The 26083-nt window shown below is 36.9% G+C and overlaps 4 protein-coding genes across 5 annotated transcripts; 1 reads left to right on the top strand and 3 right to left on the bottom strand.

Moving 5' to 3' along the window:
• Positions 571–5260, bottom strand: LOC18614626 (zinc finger CCCH domain-containing protein 30). Of its 2 annotated transcripts, none has more exons than XM_007052469.2 (2): positions 4812–5260; positions 571–3370 (listed from the first exon to the last, which is right to left on the bottom strand). In XM_007052469.2, exon 2 carries the CDS (start codon positions 3357–3359, stop codon positions 1155–1157), a length of 2205 nt encoding a protein of 734 aa, XP_007052531.2. In that variant the 5' UTR covers positions 3360–3370; positions 4812–5260; the 3' UTR covers positions 571–1154. The 2 variants fall into 2 exon arrangements, with proteins under 2 accessions (XP_007052531.2, XP_007052533.2); XM_007052471.2 differs by having other exon boundaries at positions 4936–5248.
• On the bottom strand, positions 8213–9314 carry LOC108662584. The gene is made up of 3 exons (XM_018123246.1): positions 9015–9314; positions 8594–8824; positions 8213–8500 (listed from the first exon to the last, which is right to left on the bottom strand). The coding sequence occupies exons 1-3, from the start codon at positions 9072–9074 to the stop codon at positions 8318–8320; spliced, it is 474 nt and encodes a 157-aa protein (XP_017978735.1). The 5' UTR covers positions 9075–9314; the 3' UTR covers positions 8213–8317.
• Positions 9976–16087, bottom strand: LOC18614625 (cellulose synthase A catalytic subunit 3 [UDP-forming]). Its single transcript, XM_018123237.1, has 14 exons — positions 16064–16087; positions 15436–15631; positions 15000–15220; positions 14829–14901; positions 14517–14715; positions 13977–14243; positions 13509–13854; positions 13286–13423; positions 12797–12922; positions 12498–12710; positions 12058–12322; positions 11738–11940; positions 10890–11240; positions 9976–10560 (listed from the first exon to the last, which is right to left on the bottom strand). The coding sequence occupies exons 1-14, from the start codon at positions 16085–16087 to the stop codon at positions 9976–9978; spliced, it is 3207 nt and encodes a 1068-aa protein (XP_017978726.1).
• LOC18614624 (protein FRA10AC1) lies at positions 18722–24820 on the top strand. Its single transcript, XM_007052461.2, has 11 exons — positions 18722–18898; positions 18992–19059; positions 19743–19824; positions 19923–20006; positions 20244–20283; positions 20713–20758; positions 21405–21463; positions 22174–22241; positions 23185–23268; positions 23386–23450; positions 24152–24820. The coding sequence occupies exons 1-11, from the start codon at positions 18843–18845 to the stop codon at positions 24238–24240; spliced, it is 741 nt and encodes a 246-aa protein (XP_007052523.2). The 5' UTR covers positions 18722–18842; the 3' UTR covers positions 24241–24820.

Genomic DNA, 26083 nt, shown 5'->3' with positions numbered 1-26083 from the left:
ATCTATGATAATATTTGATGATTCTTTGAACCAAACCATTTTACACTTGAGAATTAAGCAAACCTAAATTCTCAACCGACCACTAAAGGCAAAGCCCTGGGAACCCTGTCAAGTGCCCCCAGAGATCACTATCAATGAAGAAGTAGAATGACAACCATTTTTATCCGACTCCATGAAAGACCAACCCACCTACTTCATAGGGTCAGTGGTTGCCATCATAGAGAGGTACATACATCATCCCACTCCCCTAAAAGAGACCACCCCCATTACCTTTAGAAAATGGATCCACATTCCTTATTCAAGAAAAAGATATCCCTTTACAAGTTCCAGCCGCTATCCTACGATTCATGATCTCCTTCTGAAGAAAGATTGAAAGAATCCAAAAAAGTATCCACTCAACCAATCCCCATCCCTTAGGAGGGGGCCACCACATCTCAGATCCCCATGCATGAGCACATCGCACAAATGAGAATTGAACATCGAGAGAGCAAAATGGATGAAAGAGAAAGTTGTGAAGGTGTAAGAGCAAGCCAAGCATATATATATATAGAAAAAAAAAATAAAGGTATCGAAATAATAGTCACAACTTTAATTCGGTTTTACATCATCCAAAGGAAACGCATTAGCTGCTGCCTCCCCGTCCTTCATATGATCCCACAAAATGCATTTTCTAATCAAAATGCATATCTTCTACATTACATAAAAAAGAATCACCTCCCCTCTCCCTCAGAATTCTTTCTTTCACTAATTTTCCCAAGGAAAATATCATCAAAAAGATACAAAGCCTTAAACATGTAGCTACCCTTCCTTTAATAAAGAAAATCATAGTAAAAAATAGTAATCCTAGAAACAGATATGATGGAAGAGAAAGACCAGAACCTGGGCTCCATTGCTTAATATTTAGCCCAGGAACAAGCTTTCTACACCTTTTGCAGGAATTCTGCTGTAAACAATAAATGATAAAAAAAATTTTGAATAATATTCCCAGAAATTTTCCACCTACTCTTTAGGCCACACTTTTTTTTCCTGCCTTCAGCACTTTCACTTCCCAGTTCTATCTTTCTCACTGGCAAAAGACCCATAAAAATTATGTACCTTGAGAAATCTGTTTTTTCACTTATCTTGATGAGGAAAAAAAATGAACTCTTGTTTCTCTAGACTACAAGCTGATCGAGCTGCATCTGCTCAAGCCAAGCTCCTATAACAGAATGATCGACAGAATCGATCTGGGAATTAGAATTATTCAGAACCTCAACAGATGATGCACCACCTGGGACAGAAACAGCCAACTTCTCTTTCATCATCTCAGGCGGGGATTCCTTGACAAGAGATTGGACCCATGACAAATCAGGCTCCTCGCCGTTGTTTCCCAGCTCAAATGATGATGATCTCCGCAATTGACCCATTTCATCTCCATTGACTGACCAGTCCAACTTTCCATTAGGTGATCCCCACTTGGACCAAGAAGAATTCACAGGAGATCCAACAATCGAAGCAGGATTGTTCGATCCAAGTTCCCTTGAGCTAAGGCTGCGTAGCTGCTGCTGCTGCTTCTCACGCTGAACAATTGCTGAGATGCGAGCAGCCATAGGGGAGATTGGCTCAGTACTTCTTGGTGACATTCTTCCAGGAGACCCAACACCAAAAGAAGCCTGTAACAAAGGATGCTCAATATTTTTGGGTGAGAAAACATTTGTATTGATTGGAGATAAGATGCTCTGTTGCTGTTGGAATTGATTAAGAACAGCTGATTTATGGGTTGGGGAGAATACAGCAGAAGCAGCTGTCTGATCAGTATATCTAGGAGATGAAGAGATTTCTGCAGAAAACAGCTCTTCAAGGTTTGAAGGAGTTAATGTTTTAGACCGACCAGAGCGACTCACGGACACTGAATTGTTACGAGACTGAGAGAAACAGGTTAAATCATTTAGAATCTGTTGCTGGGCATCAAAATCACGCAACATGTCAAAGTCCTCAGGTGGGATGTCTCGGGCACTAAGGGAGGATCTCAGGCGGCTTGATTGGAGGTTGCTTCCAGGGAGATGAAGTGTTGGAACATTTGGCTGTGGCCATGCTGCAGATGAGTGGGAAAGGCCATTTGCCGACGGAGACATGGACTGATTAAATGGTGAAGGAGACATGCCAGATACTGATGAGGGTGAACCAGGTAGAAGGCTCATAGCAGCGGCCATGTCCATGACATTAGCAGCAGATGCAGATGAGCGTGGTGAAGGAACAGCAGAACCGGTAGAGACATACAGCGGGCGCAGTTCCTCAGCTGTATGAGCAAAAAAGCAGACCCGCCTATTACAACTTGTGCCATCCTTGCACAGCCGAGTCCGGTATTGTGCTGGATGTAGCCAACATTCAAAAACTCCATGGGCATATTCACACATATCCCCACGTCTACAAGCCCCTTTTCTGAAATCAGGGCAAGGTACACAGCTGTAGTGGTACTTACGTGGGTCCCTTCTGCGTGCATTCTCTCCTGGATGGACAAATGGACACTCTGTCCAATCATGGGAGTATGCTCTTGAGCAAGGACGGATCTTGAATGAAAACATGCGAAACTCATCAGTTGCATAAATGCTGTTCTTGATATCAGGGAGAGATGGATCAACTGGGTATTCTTTTTTCTCAGGTGCAGAATTAACAGGTATATCATTGAATTTTGAAGCCATCGGAGAAGATGCCAAATTCGAAGGAGAAGGTGGTGATCCATTCTCCAGTGAAGAGGAAAGGGTTGGCGAGCTAGAGGTAGAGTTATCAATGGATATCCTTAAGTTGTGCTCCCTAAAAGAGTCATCAGAAACATGTCCTGAAAGAAGTTCTTCAAGAACAGCTCTCATGCTTTGAAGCTTTGGATGCACAACAACAACATCAACAGGTCGGTGGCCAATGGCGTCAGTGCAATTTGGATCAGCACCAGCTGATGAAAGTAGCTTGACAACATCAATTGCTTGAAGAGATCCACCAGAGGCAGCACAGTGAAGGGCAGTACTTTTGTCTGTATCGCATGATAGGTTGACATCGGCCGCTGAGTGAGTCAGTATAAGCTTAACTGCATCAACACTACCATAGGTAGCAGCAACCATTAATGGAGTTCTATGCTTTGCAACTATTTGGTTTGAGCTCTTTTCACGACTATACCAAAGTCCAACCTCATCAATTGAAGAAGCATCCAGCACTATGGATTGCTTAATGCCCTCAACATCATTGTTAGAAGCAAGCTCAAGTAAGCTGGAAAAGGAGTCTTCAGTTTTCACAGTTAGATGATCCATGTCTTTGGCGTTAGGTGTTGGTTCTCTAGTTGATGCAGGAGTGGACTCAGATTTTGATTGCTCCGGACCACCGCACATGCTTCAGTTAGCTGGAAATTCATGAGCCAAGAATATATAACTAGTTAAAACAAATTAAAAGATCAAAACCCATCTAGTAATAGATTCAATGGTCAGAAAATGTTTGGACCACATGGGCATACAGAACAGCTCAGGAAAAAACAGGAAAATGACCATAAAAATGGCAAAAGAATGCAAGCTGGCATCAATTCTCTTAAAAGAAAAATAAAAATAAGAAGTAAGGTTTAAGAGAAAGATAACAAATCATAAGAAAAAAGAAAACAAACATTGGTCAGCCAACGAAACCATTACATTGACAAGGAAATATAGATTTAGGATAGAATTACTTCATCCTTCAAAAAGAAATGCAACACAAAAATATAATTATCAGATTTTCACAAATTCTTCTTTTCCAAACATAGTAAAACAAGAAAGTGTTCACGTGAGAATACACATGCATTATCAGTAAGCAAAGGTGACTACTCTGGCCAGTTTGAAATAGAAGAAAACCAACAACACACACTGAAATTCTATTGATCACAACCAGAACTCAAAGAATTAATAAGAAACAACCGAAAAGCATTAGCCAATTGCCAGCTACAAGCATCTTAAGTTTCTGTCAGATGACAGATCTGATCATAATTTAGAATAATCTAAGATAAGTACTTGACAGAAATTTGACAAAGCCAACGATTCTATTCCCAAGATAAAGAAATTTTATCTTGAATAAGACGAATCAATATATGAAAAGAACTATACAACATTTTTTATAGATTATAAAAGACAAAACACAAATTATTTAAAAAGAAAACTTATCTCTTGGAAGGAATAAAACGCAGGCAAAGCAAGAATAAGATCAAAAGAGATTTCGTGAATATTGGTTAGTGACTACAAACCCAACCCAGAATAAGAACGCAATCTTTAGGCTTTACGGTAGAGATTAATTTGAATCTCTAGTATTAGTCAAGATTTAAGCCACTAATTTTTCAGAATTAACAAATTAAAAAACATCAAATACTGCTCAATAAAGTTAGAAGAAATCTCAAATACGCTTAAAAATGAAAAAATGAAAAAATAAAAAAAAGAAAAAGCAAAGGAAAGATTCTCTCCCCATCATATTCCATCCATTCTTTGCTCGAAATCAAATCAATCAAAGAACAAGTATCCAAAGCTAACAGCTATCTCGAATCTCAAAAGAACTAAAATCCTGATTAAAGATAGCATCTCAACTGTTTACAGGATCACCACGCACATTTAAAAAAAATGTAATCTTGAGTTAAAATAGCAAGCTCCCAATCACTCCCAAATTTGCTCAACATAAAAGTCCATTCCTCCGAGACTTCAATGTTAGCTAAAAAAGAAAAAAAAAATAGAAACAAAGAAATGGAAATGCAAATCAGCTGATCACAAAGTCAATGTCTAAACTTGATCAAAAAGCAAAAGATCAATACACAATCCAAAAGCAAAACTTACCAAGAAAAAAAGTAAGATTAAAGATTGAAGTCAAAAACCCACTGAGAAGAGCAAAGCTGAAACAGATCTAGCGAGAAAGGGAGATAATAGTGAAGTGATACAAGCATTGGAGTGTGTTGCTTACGGATCCGAAGAGTAAATATCAAAGGATAGAATAAGAACCGCCTTCAATAAACAACCAAACAATTTATCCTCCAATAATATCCCCATCGATGCTACCAAGAAAACTAATGAAAGAGATTTCTTATTTCCTTTTGGGGGTCTGCACAGAGAGAGAGAGAATAAAGAGGGAGGGAGGCAGAGCAGTTCTAGAGAGAGAAAGTAACGTCTAGAAACTGAAGTTGAAATGAAATGAAATGAGGAGAAAATGCAAGCTTGTGCTTTGAAAAAATATTGTGGAATAAAAATAAAAGTGGATATGACAAGGCCCGCGCTTCTTGGGGAAGAGGAAAACGGGAGAAACAAATATGAGAATACGAATGAAATGTCATTGAAATTCACACCAAATTAGCTTGAAATGAGAGTCAAATTTGCTTCACCCCTTTTCTTTTTATATTTGCGACTTGTACCTGTACGTGTAATTCAGGCATTACGTTCTTTTCAAAAGATTTATTTTACGATATTCTCATATTCATTAATTTTTTCGAAATTCAGCAATCCATTTTTCTAAATTGCTTTGATGTGAGATTGAAGCATTAAATATGTGGATTTCTTCCACACTCGAACGGGGTAACGTCTCGAGATTATTTTGTCTTTAAAATATTATCATTTCCTTTATATGCGAATTAATCTATGTAACAAATTTTAATTTATATTTAAATAATCTTTTAACCATACAAATAATAAATGAATCGAACTTGAGAAGCGTTGTGGTTTTTAATGGTCAAAAACCTATGTATGTATGTATGTATGAATCTGATTTCATTTTTACGTCATGGGTAAAGATGAAACAAATCATTAATTTATTTCAAAATTAAATGGTTGTTCAAATTTTGCCGAGATAGGCGACGGGTTGTGCCAATCACGCAGGGAGAACGCAGGACTATAACTCTATCAGGTTGGCTTGGTGGAGGTGTTCAAAGCGACCAGAGAAAGCGGACGTGGAACTAGAAATTGAAGTGGATTTGAGTTGGGGAGGCTTTGGAGTCCGCCAATCAGAAGTAAGGAGTGGAACGGATGTCAGGGCAACGGTGATTTATGGTTAATTGTGGAGTGAAATCCAATTGAGAAGAGCAAAGCCAAGTGGGTTGTAAGCAAATTTGAGGTATTCTTATGGTCTGATTTTAACCGCGAACATGTAGCATCATTTGTTTAATTTCAAAGGTAATATGATGGATATTTTAATTTGGTTGGTTGGTTTAGGGTGTGCTAAAGTTTAATAAGCAAACGAGAAGACGAAGGGAATTAAGAAGAATAATTTGCTTAAATAAGTAGCCTAGATTCGTTTAGAGATGTAGACAAATTAAGAGAGGATAATATCCATAAATATGCATTATCCATGCCATAGGCATGTGTTTTCGGCATCATGCTTCAAAACCAATTTCTTAATTTTATCTTTGCCTCCATGTCCCACATGTTACACAACCGATTTCTAAAGCAATCATGTCTTAATTGTCAAAAGCTCACACGTATTCTAACAAATATATATATATATATGTTTATTAGCTTAATTAATTTTCTTCCTTTATATATATGAGCTTATTTGATTGATGAACACATGGTATTAATTATATATATATATATATATATATATATGTGTGTGTAGCATTTGTTCAATAGAGAAATAATTGTTGAAAAGGAGGAGTCACGGCTCCTCTCCCTCTCGTGGTCTGATTCTAATGAGAATTAGATTCGATAAGAATTGTAATGATATTTCCAACTTGGAGGTGTATGGGCAAAATAACAGCATCCTCTCGTCCATTATTCCAATCCATCACTCTCTTTCTCGCGCAGAGATATTGCTTTCCATCTTCCGTCTTGTTTACAGGCTCTCTCGTTTCTCCATCATCTTTAACCCCAAAAGCAGAAGCAAACTGTTGTGTTCATCCAGCATACACGAAAACCATCGAACAAAACAGAAAAAAGAAACAGGGAGGGAGAGATGGGATTTAAGGCCCACAAAAAATAAAAAAAATTTCCACGGAGGGTGTTTTTTGATAAGTCCATTTCAACAACCTTGGAGGAGCAGCAGCTACCTGATGGAGATTAACAAACAAAACCCAAATGGGCAGTTGGCCCCATTGTCAAAAAGTTTCCCCTGCTAGTAAGCCACATGCAGTGTCGTCCTTCCAGATTTTTCCTCGTGACGGTGACACAAACTTTTGGCCTGGTTTTCTTAGCTCCCTCTTCCGGGAACCATTCCAATGAGGAAGTAGGAACCACTGGTTGTTTGAGCGATGCTCGTCACGGTACACTTGGCAATGCCATGTCTGTATCTTAGCTTAGCTTAGCAACGGTCCCCATCATAAAGATCGATGTGGGTGTGGGTTTTTCTTCCTCCCCTTCGACTGAGAGAGAGTACTGAGAGCAACCTTTTATTCCGAAGAAAATAAAATTAGACACAGAAAAGAAAATCAATGGTAGATGCATGTTAGGCCACTACATTTTCCATCCAAGCAAAGGACTCATTATCAAACCGGTGGGGTCATCAACTCTTAGCTCCATGGGATCATCTTATAGCCAGTGGATTGATGAACCAAAGTTTGGTTCGAATAATTGTACTCAAAACACACAGCTGTCCAAAGATTGGGTTCATCATGTATCACTTCAGTTTTTCCTTCGTAGATATTAATTGACACAAATTATGGGGCAAACCTTTGCATCTAGAGGGTCGGATAAACGACAAGGATAGGATTGACCAAATCGAACGGACAATTTTCTCTTGTCTTGTCATCAAGAAAAAATGCTTCTTAAATTTTTTTTTGTTCTTTCATTATTTTGGCAAAACATAATGCTAGTAGCCACTACCACTAATTACTAATCAAAAGGAAGGAAATAAACGTGTGGACGAGGCAGAAGGCTATATGCGGACGTCTCCGCAGAATTAAGGCCACTAATCATCAATATAAGTTCGGGTCTAGCCTGTTGCCTGTTTGCTTACTTGGATTTAATTTATACTTAATTTTTTTGGTTCAAGTGCTTAGATTAGATGCCTAGTTTTGCTTCTAAAAAACTATTAAGAGTGGGGTTCCCAAAAACTACAAACCTAATTTTGAATTTTAAATAGGAAGTTTTTTTTGGCTTGTGATCTATGATATTTGAAACAAAATTGGGATATGGAAGGCATACTCCCCTCTCATGTTAGCACAAGCCTTAGGGTGAAAGATATTTAGGCCGCAGCCCATGTCGAGGTATGGAAAACCACACTAGTTACTCTATATAAATGCCCAGATGGCCCGATATAGGAAATTCCTCACTGCATGCATGCAAAAACTCCCATGTAACAATTGGAGACAAGACTAGAAACAACACAACACTGTACCAAAAGAGAGAGAGAGAGAGATATTTTACAATATTTTTACATCAAGATTTTCAACCCCAGTTCCTTGCTTCAACTTGTGTTTTGAGTGTTTTCCTTTGACACATTGTTTCACAAATTGTTTAATCCCTTTCTTGTGCGCAGGCCTCTTCTCAACACTCTCTTCTCTCCTCTTCTCTGCTTCTAGTTCTTCCTCCAACCGCAGACATAGCTGATTCAAACGCACAAAAGAAAACCATCAGACTAATTACTTGGGTATCAAATAATCAATCAAAACGCCATATCGGTACTTAATTGTTCTTACCTTTAGAAGACGGTCCTCTACTTGGTCCAGCCTCTGGATGAGCGTTCCTTTAACCTGAGTCTCCACCATCACATGATCGATAGGACGGCAGTGCTTCTCCAGGCTGCTTGGGGAGGCCAAATCCACGGATGATGGATGACCCTCGCTGGTGAAAGTCCCACTTGATGGGGTGGATGCGCAAGAGCTCCTCGGCGACTTGCTGCACCCTCTTATTTCCTCCAACTGCCTTAACTGATCATGCAATAAGACAAAAACATCATCAAATGTTAATCTAACAGAGTACCAGTAGTCTGCTAGATTAGCCTTCTGCTATGGGTCGACATTAATTCGTTCTCGTGGATTTTGGAAAGAGACATAATCATGTTCATGTAGTAACAGAAAGCGGAAAGCCATACTCAAAACATCAAGGAAAAGGACGTACCATGTTGTCTACTCTGTCCAGCCTAGAGATCACCGGTTCTTCACTACTGATGATAGCCATTGAGAATAATCGTTTGGTGACACAGAAAAGCTCGGGATGTGTCTTAAAACAACAATACTGACGGAGTAAACAGAGAAAAAAAGGATTATTTCTATATATATAGGTAAAATGATTATTCGTGGCAGCTTCCTAGCAACTGTGGCGTGTGTCACAACATCTATCTTGCACGTGTCAGAGAAATGCTGATCACAGCCATGATCAGGATAATGATAATCAGAATTATTCCCCCCCCAAAAAATGAAAAAAGATAAATTGATGAATCCATGTGCTGGTTGTACATGTCAGGCGTTGCATGCAAACAACGTGGGTTGACCACGTGCGAACCAAAGCCATATGTTTGGCTACGTGTAAATGTCCATGTGTTTCCCGAGGGAAGGCAGCCCAGCCAGTGATTTGTTTGTATAAATGTATCTCTGTTCAACTTGTTATCAAGTAAATGATGACAGAAATATACATTTTCACTGATTTTACGTTTAAATAATCTCACTACTTTAAATTAACATTATATTTAATTACTTTAATCAAGTTGATTTCGTTACTTTAAAACATTTCAATGTTTGATTACAGGTAGACTCAAGGTTGTTCTGTACTGACATGCAATCCAGGATTAATAGATGAATCGAACTCGAATTTTGCTTATAAAATCGGAACATATCTACTTGAATAAATTGTATTTTTCCAACAGTGCTTAACCATAAGTTATGTCCAAAATATTACATTACACTCCTGGTAAAACAAGATGATTTCATACAACCTATACTCTGCACATGATGTGAATCGACATACACAAATTATAATTAAAAGACAAAAGAACAAGATATGAACGTGATTCCCCACCTTTTGCCATTTGCAGCTTGGTGAGACCAAATAAGCGTTCAGTCTTTTATCAGGTATCCCTCTCTTAACAGTTGATTCCACACACTTCTACATCGGGCCCGGTAACTCTGGTTGTAAAGGGATCAATCCGCACCCACAGCAAAGAGAAAATGGAGGCAAGCAGAATCGACCATACGACAACAATGGTGGGTGTCCGGTTTTGGCGTCCCATCAAACCTTTCAGGAAGGGGTAGAGATGGATGATCACCCAGAAGGCGAAGAACAGCTTACCAAAGAGGGGACCCCATGATTGATAACCGCTGTTAATGGCATAGGAGATTCCTGCAACAACCCCCACCAAGTTTATAATGAGGAGAGTAGTTGGTGGGATGAGAAGGGTTGTCCATTTGAACAGGTAAAGTTCAGCAAAATCCCCATCTTCGTCTGATGCTTTTGAAGTGACGGTGAAGTTCGTGTCGATGCCAGCAAGTACTTTGAGAAGCCCTTGGAAAACAGCAAAAAGATGTGACGAAACGCCACCAATAACCCAAAACTGTTCATTTCTCCACCACTCGTCGATTCCAACACCACTCCACCTCATTTCTAAGATACCAGTGGCAAAGATGGAAAGAAAGAGGGATATAAACCATATACTAGCAATGTTACTAATCTGCAGTCACAGCAAACCAAACAAAAAAAGATTAGCATACAATGCAGCAATCTGTAGCTTGCATTTAAGAAAATAAAGGGAGTCAATGAAGTGCTAATAATTTGGTCCAAAGAAAAAAGTAGTAATAAGGTCTGTTCTGAGAAGACTTGTCTTCACAAAAGCATATAAATATGAACTTATTCCAGACTCATAACGGTGACTACTATCCACTAAATAGATAAAAAGATAACAGATTAAAATTGAAAATGCCAGATAGGCAACAAGTTCGTGTCAGACAGGATTATATGTGAATATATGCAAAAGAAACATAGGTTACAGAGAGGACTAACCTGTGGGATAATGAACTTGTTAGTTAGCAGGCAGACAGCTGGCAGTGTGCAATACATGACAAGAGGAATAGCAGTAACCGGGTAGATCGTAGTGTTAACATACGCAAACCGTTCAAGCCACTTCAGCCTACCACCATAACCATACCAAAGAGGGCAATGCCTACTGAAAAGAATTTCCACAGAACCAAGAGCCCATCTAAGCACTTGGTTCAGACGATCTGAAAGATTAATAGGAGCAGACCCTTTAAAGGCTGGGCGCTTTGGCATGCAGTAAATTGATCGCCAACCACGGGCATGCATTTTGAATCCTGTAAGAATATCTTCTGTAACAGAACCATATATCCACCCAATCTGCAGGCAGAAGAAAGTATGAAAATTTAACTCCAATATGGCAGATAAAAGGAGAAAGAAATAGAGAAGATGAAACAAAAATACATGCATAGAGAACAAGAGATAATCCTGCACATGCAACAAAATTTCAAAATCACATTGAACAGAATTAAGGCAAGCATTTGTCAAACTTCCTAGGAACGGTTATGGATTTCAAAAATTCAAAATCGGGATTTAAATATGCAGACAGTCCCTCACCTAGGAAGGGAAATATGCACATTAAACAAGCTTCTATTCACCGACATGCAATTTATCAGGTATTATACTATACTCTAATTCCTTTCTTCTTCTAAATCTGAAAAGAAACAACCTTTACATAACGCAGTAACTTACTAACATTAACTCAATAGCCTTGAAATCTGGCAATCAATTTTTCATTTAGCGGGAATCACACACTATCTGAAGACTTTAAGCGATAAACATTTTGGGCTCCAAAAGGAGAGGGGAGAGCAACTTACCTCACTTCCCCAGTCTGTTTTGTCCTCGTATCCACAGCTAATAACATGAATTGCTTCCTTAAGAAGTGTTTCTGGTGTTGCAGACTGAGGGACACCACCATTCTCCATAAGTGTAGAGGCAACAAAAACAGCAGATTGACCAAAACGTTTCTCCAGACTCATTTGTGACATTAGTAGTGACTTTTCATCATCAAACCCAGCACCTGATTTCACAAATGCACAAGGGAAGACATGGAAGAGACTTTTCCTCATCAGGCCAAAAAAGGCATTTAACTAATATTTACCACTAAAACCAAAAGACAAGAAAGCATATAGTTTACCTTCTACACCCTCTTCTATATCCTCTAGACTGAATATTGGCACAGTAGGATCAACATGCTTGCCAGATTTCTTCTTGTCCGATCCCTTTTTACTTGATTCTGAACTCTTCTTACGGGAACCTCCACAGAGTGAAGACAGCACCCCCAATTTTCTATGCTTGGGCTTAAGTGGAGGTTCATATCCATACAATGCGGTTCTATTGAAGACACATCCCGTACCGACATAAACAGGTCCTTGAACGCCATCCAGACCCCTCAAGTTTATCTGGAATTTGACAAAGTATAGAAGATGTGTCAAAAAGAATTCTATAGAACAGAATGTTCAATAAAAAAACTGATACAGACCAGACATTCTACATAACTGTAAAAACTAAAAACCAATCAGTAACATCATTAACAGAAGTGCAAATATTTTGCTTTGTAAAAGATATGGAGCTTACATCAAAAAATACAGTATTTCTGTTGGCATATCGATCATTCCGATCAATACCATCAAACCTTTGTGGAAATTGAACATAACAAACATTCTTCCCAAGGTTTGGATCCATCAGAAAACACATAGCTTCCCTTAAGGCCTTGCTATTATTTATGTAGTGATCACAATCAAGATTCAACAAGAAAGGTCCATTAGTAAGGACTGCTGACACTCGAACCTGCAAGAAAGAGTCAATGACAGCTAGGTTGAGATAAGATAGACAACAAAAAGTACAAATAAGGTGAAATTTAGGAATCCACTTACAAGCGCATTCATAGCACCAGCTTTCTTGTGGTGTTGGAACCCTGGACGCTTTTCACGAGAAACATAAACTAACCTTGGCAGCTCATTGCCCTCAGCATCAAGGCCCCCACTCTGGCCTAAGAAAACCTACAAATTTTACAAAACCTTAGTGACATTAATAATGGATGCAAATTACTTGTAACTCTGGGAATCAAATAAAACTGATTCAAAATAATGATTACCATGTAGATAACAGAATGATTATCCAATACACTGTGAATGGAGTGGAAAAACACAGAAGCAGAGTTGTTTTTCACTCATGTGTCCATTAATATTAACTTCCTTATATGCCATTAAATGGACATGTGGCAAACACACAAAACCATTTGTGGAGTTTTTCCAGTCTACCTTTGAGTGTGTATATTAATAAACTAGAAAACAAGAACATACACCATCCTGATTAGAGCAAATGCATGAATAGCGCATCTATGAATGCAAAAATAGTCCTACCTGGATCATTCCTGGATGGTCTCTGGTGTTATTACCAGGCCATGGTGTACCATCCTGCATAATCCATCCTTCTTCAGGAACTTTCTGTGCCTTTGCAACAAGCCCATTAATTCGAACCTTGAATTCTTCATATTCTCTCTGCAATAGAAACAAAGAAGTGACATGAGGAAAATATGAATATGGAGCAATAAGACAACCAAGTACCAACCAGGCTAACCCTTACCTTCATAGCTCTACGTTCTTTAACGAATGATGTTTGAACTTTGTCCTTCAGGTAGTCAATCTTCAGTGCAAAATACCATTCTGGAGCCCGAGGCTCAATGTTATATTTCTTGCAGAAAGGTACCCATTTCCTGGCAAACTCTGATGTCTCAGAGAGTGCTTCAAATGTTAACATAGCAGCACCATCATCAGAAACATAGCAGGAGACCTTATCAACTGGGTAGTCAACTGCAAGAATGGATAGCACAGTGTTGGCTGTCACGAGTGGAGGCTCCTTTAATGGGTCGACAGTACTCACAAAAATGTCAACAGCAGCCAATTGTGATGGTTCTCCTTCACGATCGTATCTGTTATACAGACAAGGAAATTAAATCACAAAAACAAGAATTAGACAAAGGGACTGAAACAACGCAACTGCTTAAAATATATTAACAAGGATTCATGAGATAGGCAAGAAGAAACAGCCTACCTTAAGGCAAGCCTATCAAGATACGTTTCACGGTTAACAGGAAGCCATTTAGGGAATTGATCCAATATCCAGGATATTGCAAACCAAATCTCACATATCACAGATATCAACCACAGAGCATAGGCATTTGGAACAGGGTTCGTTATTCGATAGTGCAAGAAAATGCATAGAATAATAAGCCGCAGAATGATGACCATCCGATAAGGGTTTATTTTAGATGAGGGAATCGAAACCTTCCTTGATAGAGGCTGCCGAGCTTCATCATTCCTGCAAATTAAGAAGGCTATTGATAATTAAACTTAGGGAAGACAGATTTGTAGCAGGTTCAGCTCCCATACACCAGGAAGTTCACAATGGTTACTAATATCCAGGTTTTCCTAGTTCAGAAAATATTCTTCATTGCAGGATTTAGAAACATCCTAGACAAAGGATTGGAGAAGTATGATTGGGATTCTAAAAGTTTTTTAACTTGCCGTGGACTACTAACAAGAACCAAATAACCTCATAAAAGTTCTAGAATTTAATCAGATGGGAACGCACAGTAAAGAGTCATCCACAAGCACGTCAGTGCTGGCATCAATATCTCCAGCGCCCCTTTCAGAAGTAGCCTGGCCTGTACTCAAAGGAACAACATTTTTCTCCTGCTTCATCTTCCAGCCGTCAACTCTCTCCTTCCACGCTACATTGCCTAACCCTGGCGAACCAAACTCTCTCACTGGATCCACAACCCTGATATTAGCTGCAAGGCAATTTCAATATTAAAATCAATTAGGCATAAGAACCTATTATGAACGATAAATTTCAATTTGTGCAATTGATTGATATCAGCAATAAAAGGAAAAGGTTGCATACGTTTTCCACCAGCAACTCCAGGAGATGCCATAGAAAGCCGCTCAGGTGATGCAGCAGACAACTCACCAGAAACCTACAATGTGAGTGCGAAAAGCAAAATTCCAATCCATCATTCCATGCATGATCAATTATATGGCAAGTCAATGGCTTATAGACAGCTTATAGACTTACCTCCTGCCCATTGGTGAGCAAGGGAATATGGTTATGAGAAACCTCCTTATCATAATTTGGAGCACCAACATCCTCCCCTCTACCATATGTTGCATGCCAGCTCAACATTCTTTCTGCAATTTTCTGCTTCTGGTTTTGGTTTTCTGATGAGTAATTGAAATCACTAACACCATCATCAGCATCACCATCCTCTTGTCTGTCTCCAAGAATAGCAGGACTACCTGGAACCAGTGAAACAATGAGTGAGAAATATAATTGGAAAATTATTGATAATTATATTGAAAGGTAATTGAGTACAATAACATGAAAATGTATTCTATACTCTGTGTTAATAAACAACTCCTAAATGACAGCAAAAAATCTCAAAAATGTAATATATATGTGAAACTTTTGAAAACCATGTGAATATCTAGTGAGACATTAATGTTCGAAGCACCTTTGTGCCTCTTGTATCTTGTTTTGCATTGAGGGCAAGACTGATTCCCATCCTTCCTCTCATATTCATAGCAAGGCCTACAGACAGGAAATGCACATACATTGCAAGCAATGAATGGATCACCATCCGCATTTTTCCCAACATTATCACCACAGATTTGGCACACCTGGCCACCCAGATTCTTCATGGGCTTGCCCTGGTCAATCAAAGATTACCAAGTCACATATTTAGCAATACAGAAGGACAACTTTCATAATCGAAGTAAAAACATCTAAACCTAACAGACACGCCCAACTGTAACTAAGAACACAAATCAAAGTACAGAGAAAACAAAGTGAGCAGTGATAACTAGGATGTAATTTCATAATAAACTGAATAACTTAATTGCAAACAAAGTAAACTTGAATTCTTTTTTTTATTATGGAACCTAAAAACCAACAAGTTTTACTCCAATGGACCTCTAGCAGGTACTTAGCTTTATTTTGGTACAATTTTCTAATGAAGTGGAAACAAAATAAAAAAATGAAGAACCCATAAGTGGTTTACTTTTCTTTTATCCCCAATTTTCTAATCAAATGAAGCAAACTACAAATCAGGGACAACTCTAAATATTTCTTTCAATACATACCCCGACGTCTCCTTCTGATTCCATCGTCACCTGCTTCTTTCTTCAGTTGTGAACAATGGATACAAATGGTTGTATAGATATCAACAAGATATGTGCATGCCTTTATCACAAATGCAAGTAACAATTAACTTCAATTAATCCTCCACTTCAAGAGTAGGTTTTTGAGCCCAAATCTGGAAAAAGAAATTAGATAATGAGAAACAGATCATTACCATTCTCAATGCCTCAGAAACTACTTCTGTAAAAGAGAAATTACTATAATAAATTGTAATAAAATTTGAAGTATTTTATTTTAGCGATTCCACGATTTAGATTTTCTTCTAATGTAGTCCAAAAATGCCACCTAATTCACTCAATCAATTCGACTGCTAAGTGTTCTCAGTAAGTAAACAAAGTAATTGACAGGTTCAATCCAAACTTCTTTTAACAGAAAATTTCAACACATGCAGGCAAGTTTCAGCTCAAAGCGTTCACAAAAACAAACCAAATTCTGAAAGTTTCGATGCGAAATAAGACAAAATATAAGGAGAGTTGAGCACTCCAATTTTAAAATTTAGAGCAAAAATCTTCTGATGAGAAATGCACTACAAATCAACCATAGAAAATTTCAAAATTCCCAAACAAATCCGTGAAAAAACCAAGAAAAGTTTTTATCCAAAGCTAAAACTATCTCTTATCAACATTGACCTCAGAAAACAACAGAAGAAAAGAGTGTTGACGCTTAAAATCTGAAACGAGACTCAAAAACGAAGCAATCGCTTCAATCTCTGGCAAAATGAGACCAAATCTACATCAGATCTTGCAGGAAAACACACGAGAGAAAGGGAAACCTGAGGGTGAAAACTGATCTACGAACCTTGAAAATGAAAGGACAGGGAAATCGGCGAGCAATGCAAAGAAACAGCTCACTCTCTCTCTCTCTCTCTCTCTCTAAGAATATATATACAGAAATAATAAATGAAATAACTAAAGGGCCTTTGATTCTCTATCTAAATAATAGCTGTAAGCAGGGAAATTTCTTACGAGAGACGAAAGCGACAGAGCAACCACGAGAGCTCCTTATACGCTCAAGGAGAACTCCACCGACAGTGCTGGAGGGGTTAGACTCTAAGAATTTTAGACACATTAACTGATTACTGAATGAAAGAAGCCTGGCTAACAGATCATTTACACCCAATCATTTCCTTGCTTATTTTATTATATTTATTTGTTCTCTATTAAAATTAAAAATATCCAAAATATTAAATATAATAAACCTCTTCTTTCTTTCTTTTTTTTTGTTTTTTCGTTTGTTGTGGTCTGAATGTCGGACCGTAGTAAGATGCGACCAGCTGGAGCGCGGTTACTTTACAGAACCCGACAAAAAAATTTACAGACGGTGGCTTTGTTTTTGCTGTTTTTTTCGCAGTTAAACTCAGAAGCTGTAGATTCTGGTACTTTGGGATTTTGACCAGGGTTGATTTTACCAACAAAACCGTGCCACGTTGGGGTATAAAAAATAGCTGGTAGTCAAATACTTGTATGCTGACTCTGTTGCTGTTCTGTCCGGACAAAGCTAAAATATCAGCTTCCAAGCCGTTTGATTTACTCCATTTTATCATAATTTTTTTACATAAATGATATCTTTTTTTTCCTTTAAAAAAAAAATAAAAGCAGCTTGTGTATTAGGGAAAAATGCTTTTTTACTTCAATACTCGAACTAAAAAACTCTCCATTAAGATTTAATTTAGTTAATGGATGTCTAGCAAAAAACATTTATTTTAGAAAACAATTTTATTTAGTATTCAAATACATATATTAATTATATCTTTTTTTAAGTATAATATTTGTTCGCATTTGTAAGCATTTGTTAACATCTTGTAAGATTATAGATATTAATCTATTGTTAATTTACTTGAATATGTGAAATATATGATGTGAAAAGTATGATTAAATACTTTAAATGATTATTTTCATGAATTGTAACTAATTAATAAGTATGATAAAAAAATAAGATCCGTACGTATGTTTGTGCGTGAATTTTATTCTTAAAAATTGAATTTGGATCAAATTAAATGATTTTTAATAAAACATCATATAGTTTATTATTATTCTTTCAATTTTTATAACGCATTTATAATTATAATTTAAATCATACAGTTTTGTAACTCAAATCACATGATAAACTACTACTAGTACTACTGCTGATCACATAGAAATACATGTTCATGGGAGTTTAATTTGATCCAACCGACATGCCGTTGGCACTAATTATTTTAGCTTTGGTATGGGATCCAGTTTGTTGGGGGTCCCAGCGGGGCCTTGTATTTAGCGTGCCGTAGCTGAGTCAAGGAGACGTAAAATAAATAAAAGAACTAACACATGTTCCTCGATGGTACTTGGACGTTGGAGGGAGTTAAGCTTGTGACTTAAATCATAATGATGCGGAAAATATTCCACTTATTCAAGTGACAGAATAAATTGCAATTTAATTATTTAAACAGCGTTAGTTGATAAATCACTTAATTATGTTAATTAGTAAAACGTTTAATTTTAGTTAATGTTTATCGAAATTTTAATTATTTGACAAATAAAGTACTTTTTTTTTCACCCAGCAGCGGTCGCGTAGTCAAAATTTTCGGTTTCCGCGGGTGAAAATATAACGAGGGAAAGGTACACGAAGAAAAGTAACCCGGCGAGCGGGAGTTTTTTAATCTTTTTCGTGCCGTTGGTTAGCCACAGCCAGTGGAAACAGCGAAACTATTTAGGGTTTCTGCGTTTGAAACTCAGAATCATCAACATGGCGTCGTTCCGGTCCCTCAAATCTGCAATATTCGATAGAGAAGAGAAAAAACAGTTTCGTCTCGTCTATACCCAATTATTTTATTGCTCCGGTTGAATCCGATGCAACACAAATTTATTTTATTTTTTTTTAAATTGAAATTTCAGGCAGTACCAAGCTCACATTCGCGGCCTTAACGCCTACGATCGCCACAAGAAATTCTTGAACGATTACGGTAAGTTCGTTAATTGTATCTTTGTTGCGCTTAATGCTTTTATTTCTTGATGTAGAAAATGTTTGGATTTTCTGATTGGCATGTTCTAATTGTTTCGGTAGAAACATTCTTGGATTTGTGTTGGTCGTCAAATTTGGATAATTCATTTCCTTTATTTGTTAGCTAAATTGGACGTGAGGAATCTCTGTGCAAATGCTGAGCCCCGTATTTGTTTAATCCTGGTGTCCAAAAGCAAATAGGTGATCAACAACCCTGTCCTTTGAGAAAGGAAGGGGGCTACACTCACCTGAAGATTTACTTATTTAAAATAGAAGAACTTAGGTTAAATGTTGTTGAGATGTGATATTATATCTTTTTCTGAGAGCCAACACTTTGAGATTTAAGTGTCAACTATATATAATATTGTTCGAGGTATGTATTGCTTGGTTAGTTGAAAAAATGGACATGAAGGAATTATGCAAATACGAAGCACTATATTTGTTACATCCTTGTGTCCTAAAACAAATGGATGATGAACAGTCTTCTCTTTTAAGAAAGGAAGGAGGCTACAGTCAGCCAGACAATTTATTTTCTTTCTTAAAACTAGTATGAGGGTGCATGTCAGGTGCATTGTGGTGATAGATTTTTTTTCTTTTTGTGTTTTTGGGTATGTCTTATGTTTGCTTTTGCTTATTCTTTTGCAGTTGACTTCTATGGAAAAGAAAAATCTACAGATGTAAAGTTGCCAGTTAAAACTGATCATGATACCCTGAGGGAGGGATATCGGTATGCGTGTTTTGATAAAGCTCTATGTTCAAACCTGGGACTTAACTTTATCTGGTACTAAATTGTTTTTCTCTTTCTAAATTTTACAATTAATGAAGGTTCATACGTACAGAGGAAGATGATATGAACCCATCCTGGGAGCAGAGACTGGTGAAGCGTTACTATGATAAGCTTTTCAAAGAGTATCCTTTGCTATTCTTAGTAAAAGCTCAATTTGGAAGTTGGGTCATTGGCAATGGTAGGCCTATTCGATGAAGAACAAAAGATTTCATACATCACTTTGGTTTCTATAGAAATTTAGACCACAAGTTGATGCATTAACATATTAATTAGGCCCTTTTCTTAAAGTAGTTTGCTGCAGCTTTAATTAGGTGAAAATTATTTGTGATTTTTTATTTGTTCCCTTAAGCTCATTTAAGATACTGCATAGCTGACATGTCACAATATAGGAGTGGTAAGGTATGTGGTTACTTATGATTTTAATTTGTCTGATGTTTTAATTAACTTGTCTATTCATGATAGTTGTTTTGTACCCTTATTTATTCTATGGAAAAAATTTTCAAGTATAATGCTTTCAGCATTTTATATAATGTATATTTAGCTCTAATTCTGAGTATAAATTGTAACCAACCTGAGAAAGAGGGAAGCTGTCTCTGGTTTGGGTTTAGCTCTATATTCATTTTCAATAGTGACAAGGACAATCTGTTGCTGAAATGTGAGAAAAACATATCCACAACCACAATTATGTTCTCTTCTATATCTTTTATTCTTTGTTATAATCATAGGAGTGTATATTTATCTGCTTTGGATGCTTGTTTTTTCTCTGAGGAATTTGTTACACTTTAAGTTATTTTCATTTTTAAGATATTCCCCTTTTTGATGTTATAGATTGGTTTGAGGTGGAGGACAGAGAAGGAAGTCATATCTGGTAAAGGTAAATAGATTCCTCTTTATTGTTGACTGCTGTGATTAATATCAATTGGTGTAATAGATCTTATTTTTGTTGGTGTTAATTTATATCTCTTGTTTTGGTTTGAAATGTTATGTTTTACATTATTCTAGAATTGCCTTCATATTCCTGTCTGCCTTCATATCAGCAAATCATGCGATGTCATTAATTTGAATCCTCATATTTTGAAAAGATATGTATAAATGGCTTTAATTATCCTCAAAAGTTGTTGGGCAAGGGATTGACAAAGATTAGGTGGGCAATAATTGGAAGTGGTGATAAAGACTGAGGTGAAATTGAGGCACTAATATGTTCACCACAATTGGTTGAAAATCTAAGGGCTGAGACACTACTACATGTACCAAAATCAGTTGTGGCAGTTGATAGCGTTGTCACATGGGCTTCCACTTGTGTTGAAATCAATTGATCACAAAGGTGGGCTAAGAGGTGTGGAGTAGAAGGGTCCTAGAAACAAGACCAAGGAAATCTTCACTGCCTTCAACAACCCATATTTTCGTTGATTCTTATCTCTCTATAAATTCAATTTAACAATCATCTTTAATCATAAAGATGTTCATTAATTGGCAATGGTGCATAAGTTTATAATTTACTTACTACTCTTTTCCGTCAGGACAGTTCATATGTGGTAATAAGCACTGCAATGAGAAAGAAGACTTAGCAAGTTATGAGGCAAGTGTTTGTACTTGTAATCACCATTTGTTCTTTGCACTGGCCTTCATCTTTTAACTCTTCACAGGTTATGAGATAATTTTGCAGTTTATTAGTGTTAAATGTGTATGAACTTTTGCAAGGTTAGATGATATTTTCTGTGATACTGCTATCTCAATGGCATTAAGGAAGATGTGGAGATGTGAAATTCCTATTCTCCTTCCTAAATACTGTAATATTTTGTTATGAAGAGAATTATCTTGTCTGTGCAAATTAGTGTAAAATGGGCTAAACTATGCCGGTTTGGAACTTCTGATTTCTGTTGGTTTTGTATGGGATCATATACCCTATGCTCTAGGAAGCAAACACTGGAGTTTTGGCTTTCCATACTCCATAGTCATGAAAGCCACAAGGGTTGCAGGTGAGATCCACATACATGGATGGCCAGTTTCCCTATAATACACAGTTTGTAGTGATGAAAATAGCGGTATATATGTTAACTATGTAGATTTCACATGTTACTAATTGAAAATAAAATCATTGGACTCGTACGGAATGTTCTCTTCTCTATCTGGAATAATTTTTCTCCTGATTTAGCTAACTGTGCATGGCATTGTGTTATATTCAATCTGCTTGTCTTGATTTATTACGTTCCACTTTCTTGTAGTCAACAATGCTGTTGGCGCTCTCTGCAAATTTTGCTTTTCATTTTTCTTGGCTAAAATTTTCAGGTAAATTTTTCCTATTTTGAGGCTGGAGAAAACAAGCAGGCCCTTGTGAAGTTAGTAACTTGTGAAAGGTGAAATATGTAGTGAGATTTTATTTGTCTGATTTTTCATTTTTCTCTTTTTCTACTCATGCTGGGCTAGACCTATTCTTTTATCACCAAGCAACTTTGTTCACCAAAGATGTTCTGTAGTACTTTGTTGGCTTTTCTGCATCTCATGCCATGTAGTGGGAGTTTTAAGGTCCATGGTCTTCTGGATATTGCTAAATATTCCTTTGCTCTCTTATTGACTGTTGCCATTCGTGAATGTTTTATCCTTCTCATTTCTATATTGTTAGGAATACATTGAACTGGGTCAAAAGTCATTTTGTCGTTTTCATGCCTTCTGCTTGGGGTTTAAGGTCCATGGCTTTATGGAGAATCACTTAATATTGCCTCTGTTCTCACATTGACCGTTGCCATTTGCATATGTATGTTTCATTCTTCTCATTCTTCCAGTCGATGTACAAAAGGCTTATAAAAAAAAAAGGAAAACATAAGGGGCATGTTAAGCGGGACAAAATTGTTTCTATCACTTCAATTGGATGTATGGATGTATAGGTTGGAAGTTGAGAAGATGAGTTATAAGAGTGTTATGCTAGACAGGGAGTGATTCATAGTTGTCATTTGTTGTAAATCCTAGTCTGCCACCATGCCTTTTAAATATGGAGAAAAAGTTATTTGGAGATGTATCTTTTGGATACACCATGTAGTTGGAATAGTCAGTGTTGTTGTAGTGCAGTATAATTTCAAATCTCTTATCATCTAACTGGGTCAAAAGATGTTCCAGTTTTTACGTAGGAAGATGTTCTTAGATGATTGGGCTTTTTGTTTATTAAATTTCTGTGTTCTGTCTAGGGTTTGTCGATATGTCTTTCATTAATTCGATTCTAATGTTTTGTTTAATACATATGAATTTATACTTAAGCTTTAAATCCTTGGCTGCTTTTTTCTTTTTGTTGGCTGTTTCAAATAGATGCGCAGAGAAACTTCATTACAAAAAACGGAAGGAGAAGGAGGAACTAGACAGAAAACAGAAAAAGGAGTACAAAAGAAAAAGGTGTCAACTTGACTCCAGAATACTTTTTGCTTATGAATTTGTTATCTACTAATAAAAAAGGATGGTGTCTCAATTCTCTTTTATATGTTCAGAAGTTGACTCTTGTACTATGTTCAGGGATCTGTCAAAAGATAAAGATAACACAGATGAGGAGTGTGAGAGGAGCAAAGGAAAGAAAAAAGGTTTGAAGTTGCCATCAATGCTACTTTATCATTCATTTTCATGAATTATTGCTTACCTTCTACAGCAAGACACCATTTTTGTTACTCTACTTCCCCACACCCTCTGGGCAAGTCACTGCATCCTCCCAGATTTACCCAACTGGTTTGGAATTAAGGGTCTAGACACTAGAGCTTTAACATTTAGGAGTCAAGTGCACATTCTGGGCAAGGAGGGTTGCATTTGCTAGTTAGTTATCTTTATATTTTATCCTTACTAGTTTTAATATTTTTACATTGAATACCATATATGCCCTTGGATAAGATGTTGGCTGATTTGGCAATATTTTCTTGTTATTAGCACATCGGAAATATTAATACTGAGTAAAATGAGTAGTAAACCAGAGATTGGCCAGATTAGAGCTATAGCCTTACTGATTGAAGTTAAAGCTTCGCGGAGATCTTGTGGTTGCTGCTGCCTAACTTACCCTGGTTATCTTTTTTAAACCAAGTTTTCCACAGGCAACAATACATACTCCGGATTATCTTAGGTTCATTAAGCTACAAGGATCTTATCAGGGCTAATGAGCATTATTATGAGTGATAACTTGGTTCTGCAAATCTCAGCCTAGCTGGGGGAATCAAAGGCACCCTAAGGCCATTCAATTGGCCGTTAATCATAGCCTACACCCAGAGATATTATTATTTTCCCTCTTTTTTTTCAGGTATAAGGGCTTCATCTTCAGCTGTCAATCATGAAAGTGATGATGACAACGAAGACTTTGATAGGTTCCTTGAGGGCATGTTTCCATGAAAGTAGGTACCAACTGCTACGTTTCCGGAGAATTCTTTTCTTCGCTTGATACAGTATTGGCCTGGAAAGAGTTTGACCATGTAGTAATGAGATGCTGAAATAATCAAATAGAGCTGAAGCTTGTAAAAATTTCTCCATGTTCTGCTACTAAGCCGTCAAATCATGTGTTTGTCACCTGTCGACGAACAAATAGAGGAAGAATGGCCGTATAATAAGCCTGCTTCAAGAATGCTAAAATGGTCCGGACTGTTTGGTCTACTTTTTTTTCTTAATGGTAGCATCGATGACTATTAGTATTTGTGTACATATCTAGTTCAGTTTGGTAGAGAATTTAGGACATGGCGGAAGTTTGGCGAGGCCAGCTCTATCACATCGTGCAGTCATTTGTGCTGTTATTGGCAGTTAGGTACTGTGTAGCCGCCTAGCCGGTCTCAACTGTTTCAGACATACCTACACTTCCATGTGTCTTTTTCTCGATTCTCCAACTGCCTGTCTGTCTGGGTCTCTACGACCTTTGTTCCTAAACCAATCAAGGGTTAGTTCCTAGTACCAAAAAGATCAACTACTAGCTTTTCTTTTTGTTTGTTTTTCGCTCTCTACATGCCTTCTTCCTTTCTGATGCGCAGTAGTAATTAGCATTTTGGATAATAAAAGTCTAATGTTCTATTGATAGCTAATCAGAAACAAATTATTCTTTTTCGTCTTTAAATGTATAAAATATATTTTATATTAAAATTTGAAAATTTTTTATAATATGAACAAAAATGACTAAAACAAAGGAACAAGGGAGTTAAAAAAAAGGAAGAAGAGATTGGGGCGTCTCAAATTCAATTTACTAGTATAACATTTTAGTTTAAGGGTTATGATAATGTTAATGCATGGCCGGCAGAAAAGTCAACTGACTTTGGATCAAGCAAAGTACTAGAATGATTGTTTTTAATACTACTGCTACTATTACTATTACCAAAAAAAAAAAAGATTGACGGTTTATTTATCATTTTAAAAAATTGATGATATGTTTTTTTGCGTCTATTTCGGGTGTTAGGCTGTTACCTAGGATGAAAACAAGTGAAGGGCACAGAAACGTTACAACGACGTTAAGCAAAAGCCGACAAGGACGTTGACGATGGTTGACAAGTAAAAATGGTGAAGACGTGGCAAGTTGTGCGCATCACATGTACCACCGCTGGCAATTAAAAATTATTCATATTCATTAATTTATTATTATCTTTTTTTAAAAAAAAATAATATTTTTAATAAAATATGTGATAATAAATACTTTCACAAATCATAAAAAAATATAAAAAATTTCAATTAAAAAGCTTTCCTTAAAGGTATGGGCGATTAAAACTTTGGCTTTGAAACCAAGAGAAGAACCGAGCCTCGCAAAAAGGTGACCAAAGTCGACTTTAAGGCTTGATAATGGCTTCTCAACCGAAGTTGTATGATTAAAAACTACTTTGGAAAATTGTAGCTCAAGCTTTCCTCAAACCCACCTCCCACAGCTGTTGGAAGAAAGTGACTGTGACAAGTGGCTAAACACTTTGGTCACGTACTCTTAAGTTGAACTTCCACTACGTACTGATTGCTTATCCATACCACAAATCCTTCTTCTTCCTTTAAATAACAAAAACCTACATTTGTATGTTAGATTTAGCGATCCCTGCTTTTCTCTTTATATGTAATTAGAATAAGCTTTAAGAATTATTATTTTCTCGATTTTTACATATTTATTTTTTTTAAATTTTTACGAAAATTAAGATAAAATGAAATAAAAAATTTAATTTTTCTACCTAACAACGGACAAAGACAGCAGTATTTATGTGAAATATAATAAATATAA

This window comes from Theobroma cacao, chromosome 1 (assembly GCF_000208745.1).
Source record: "Theobroma cacao cultivar B97-61/B2 chromosome 1, Criollo_cocoa_genome_V2, whole genome shotgun sequence".
In the NCBI taxonomy this organism is placed as follows: Eukaryota; Viridiplantae; Streptophyta; class Magnoliopsida; order Malvales; family Malvaceae; genus Theobroma; species Theobroma cacao.
Note: the sequence above shows the minus strand (reverse complement) of the source record. Positions and strands in the feature narration are given on the sequence as shown.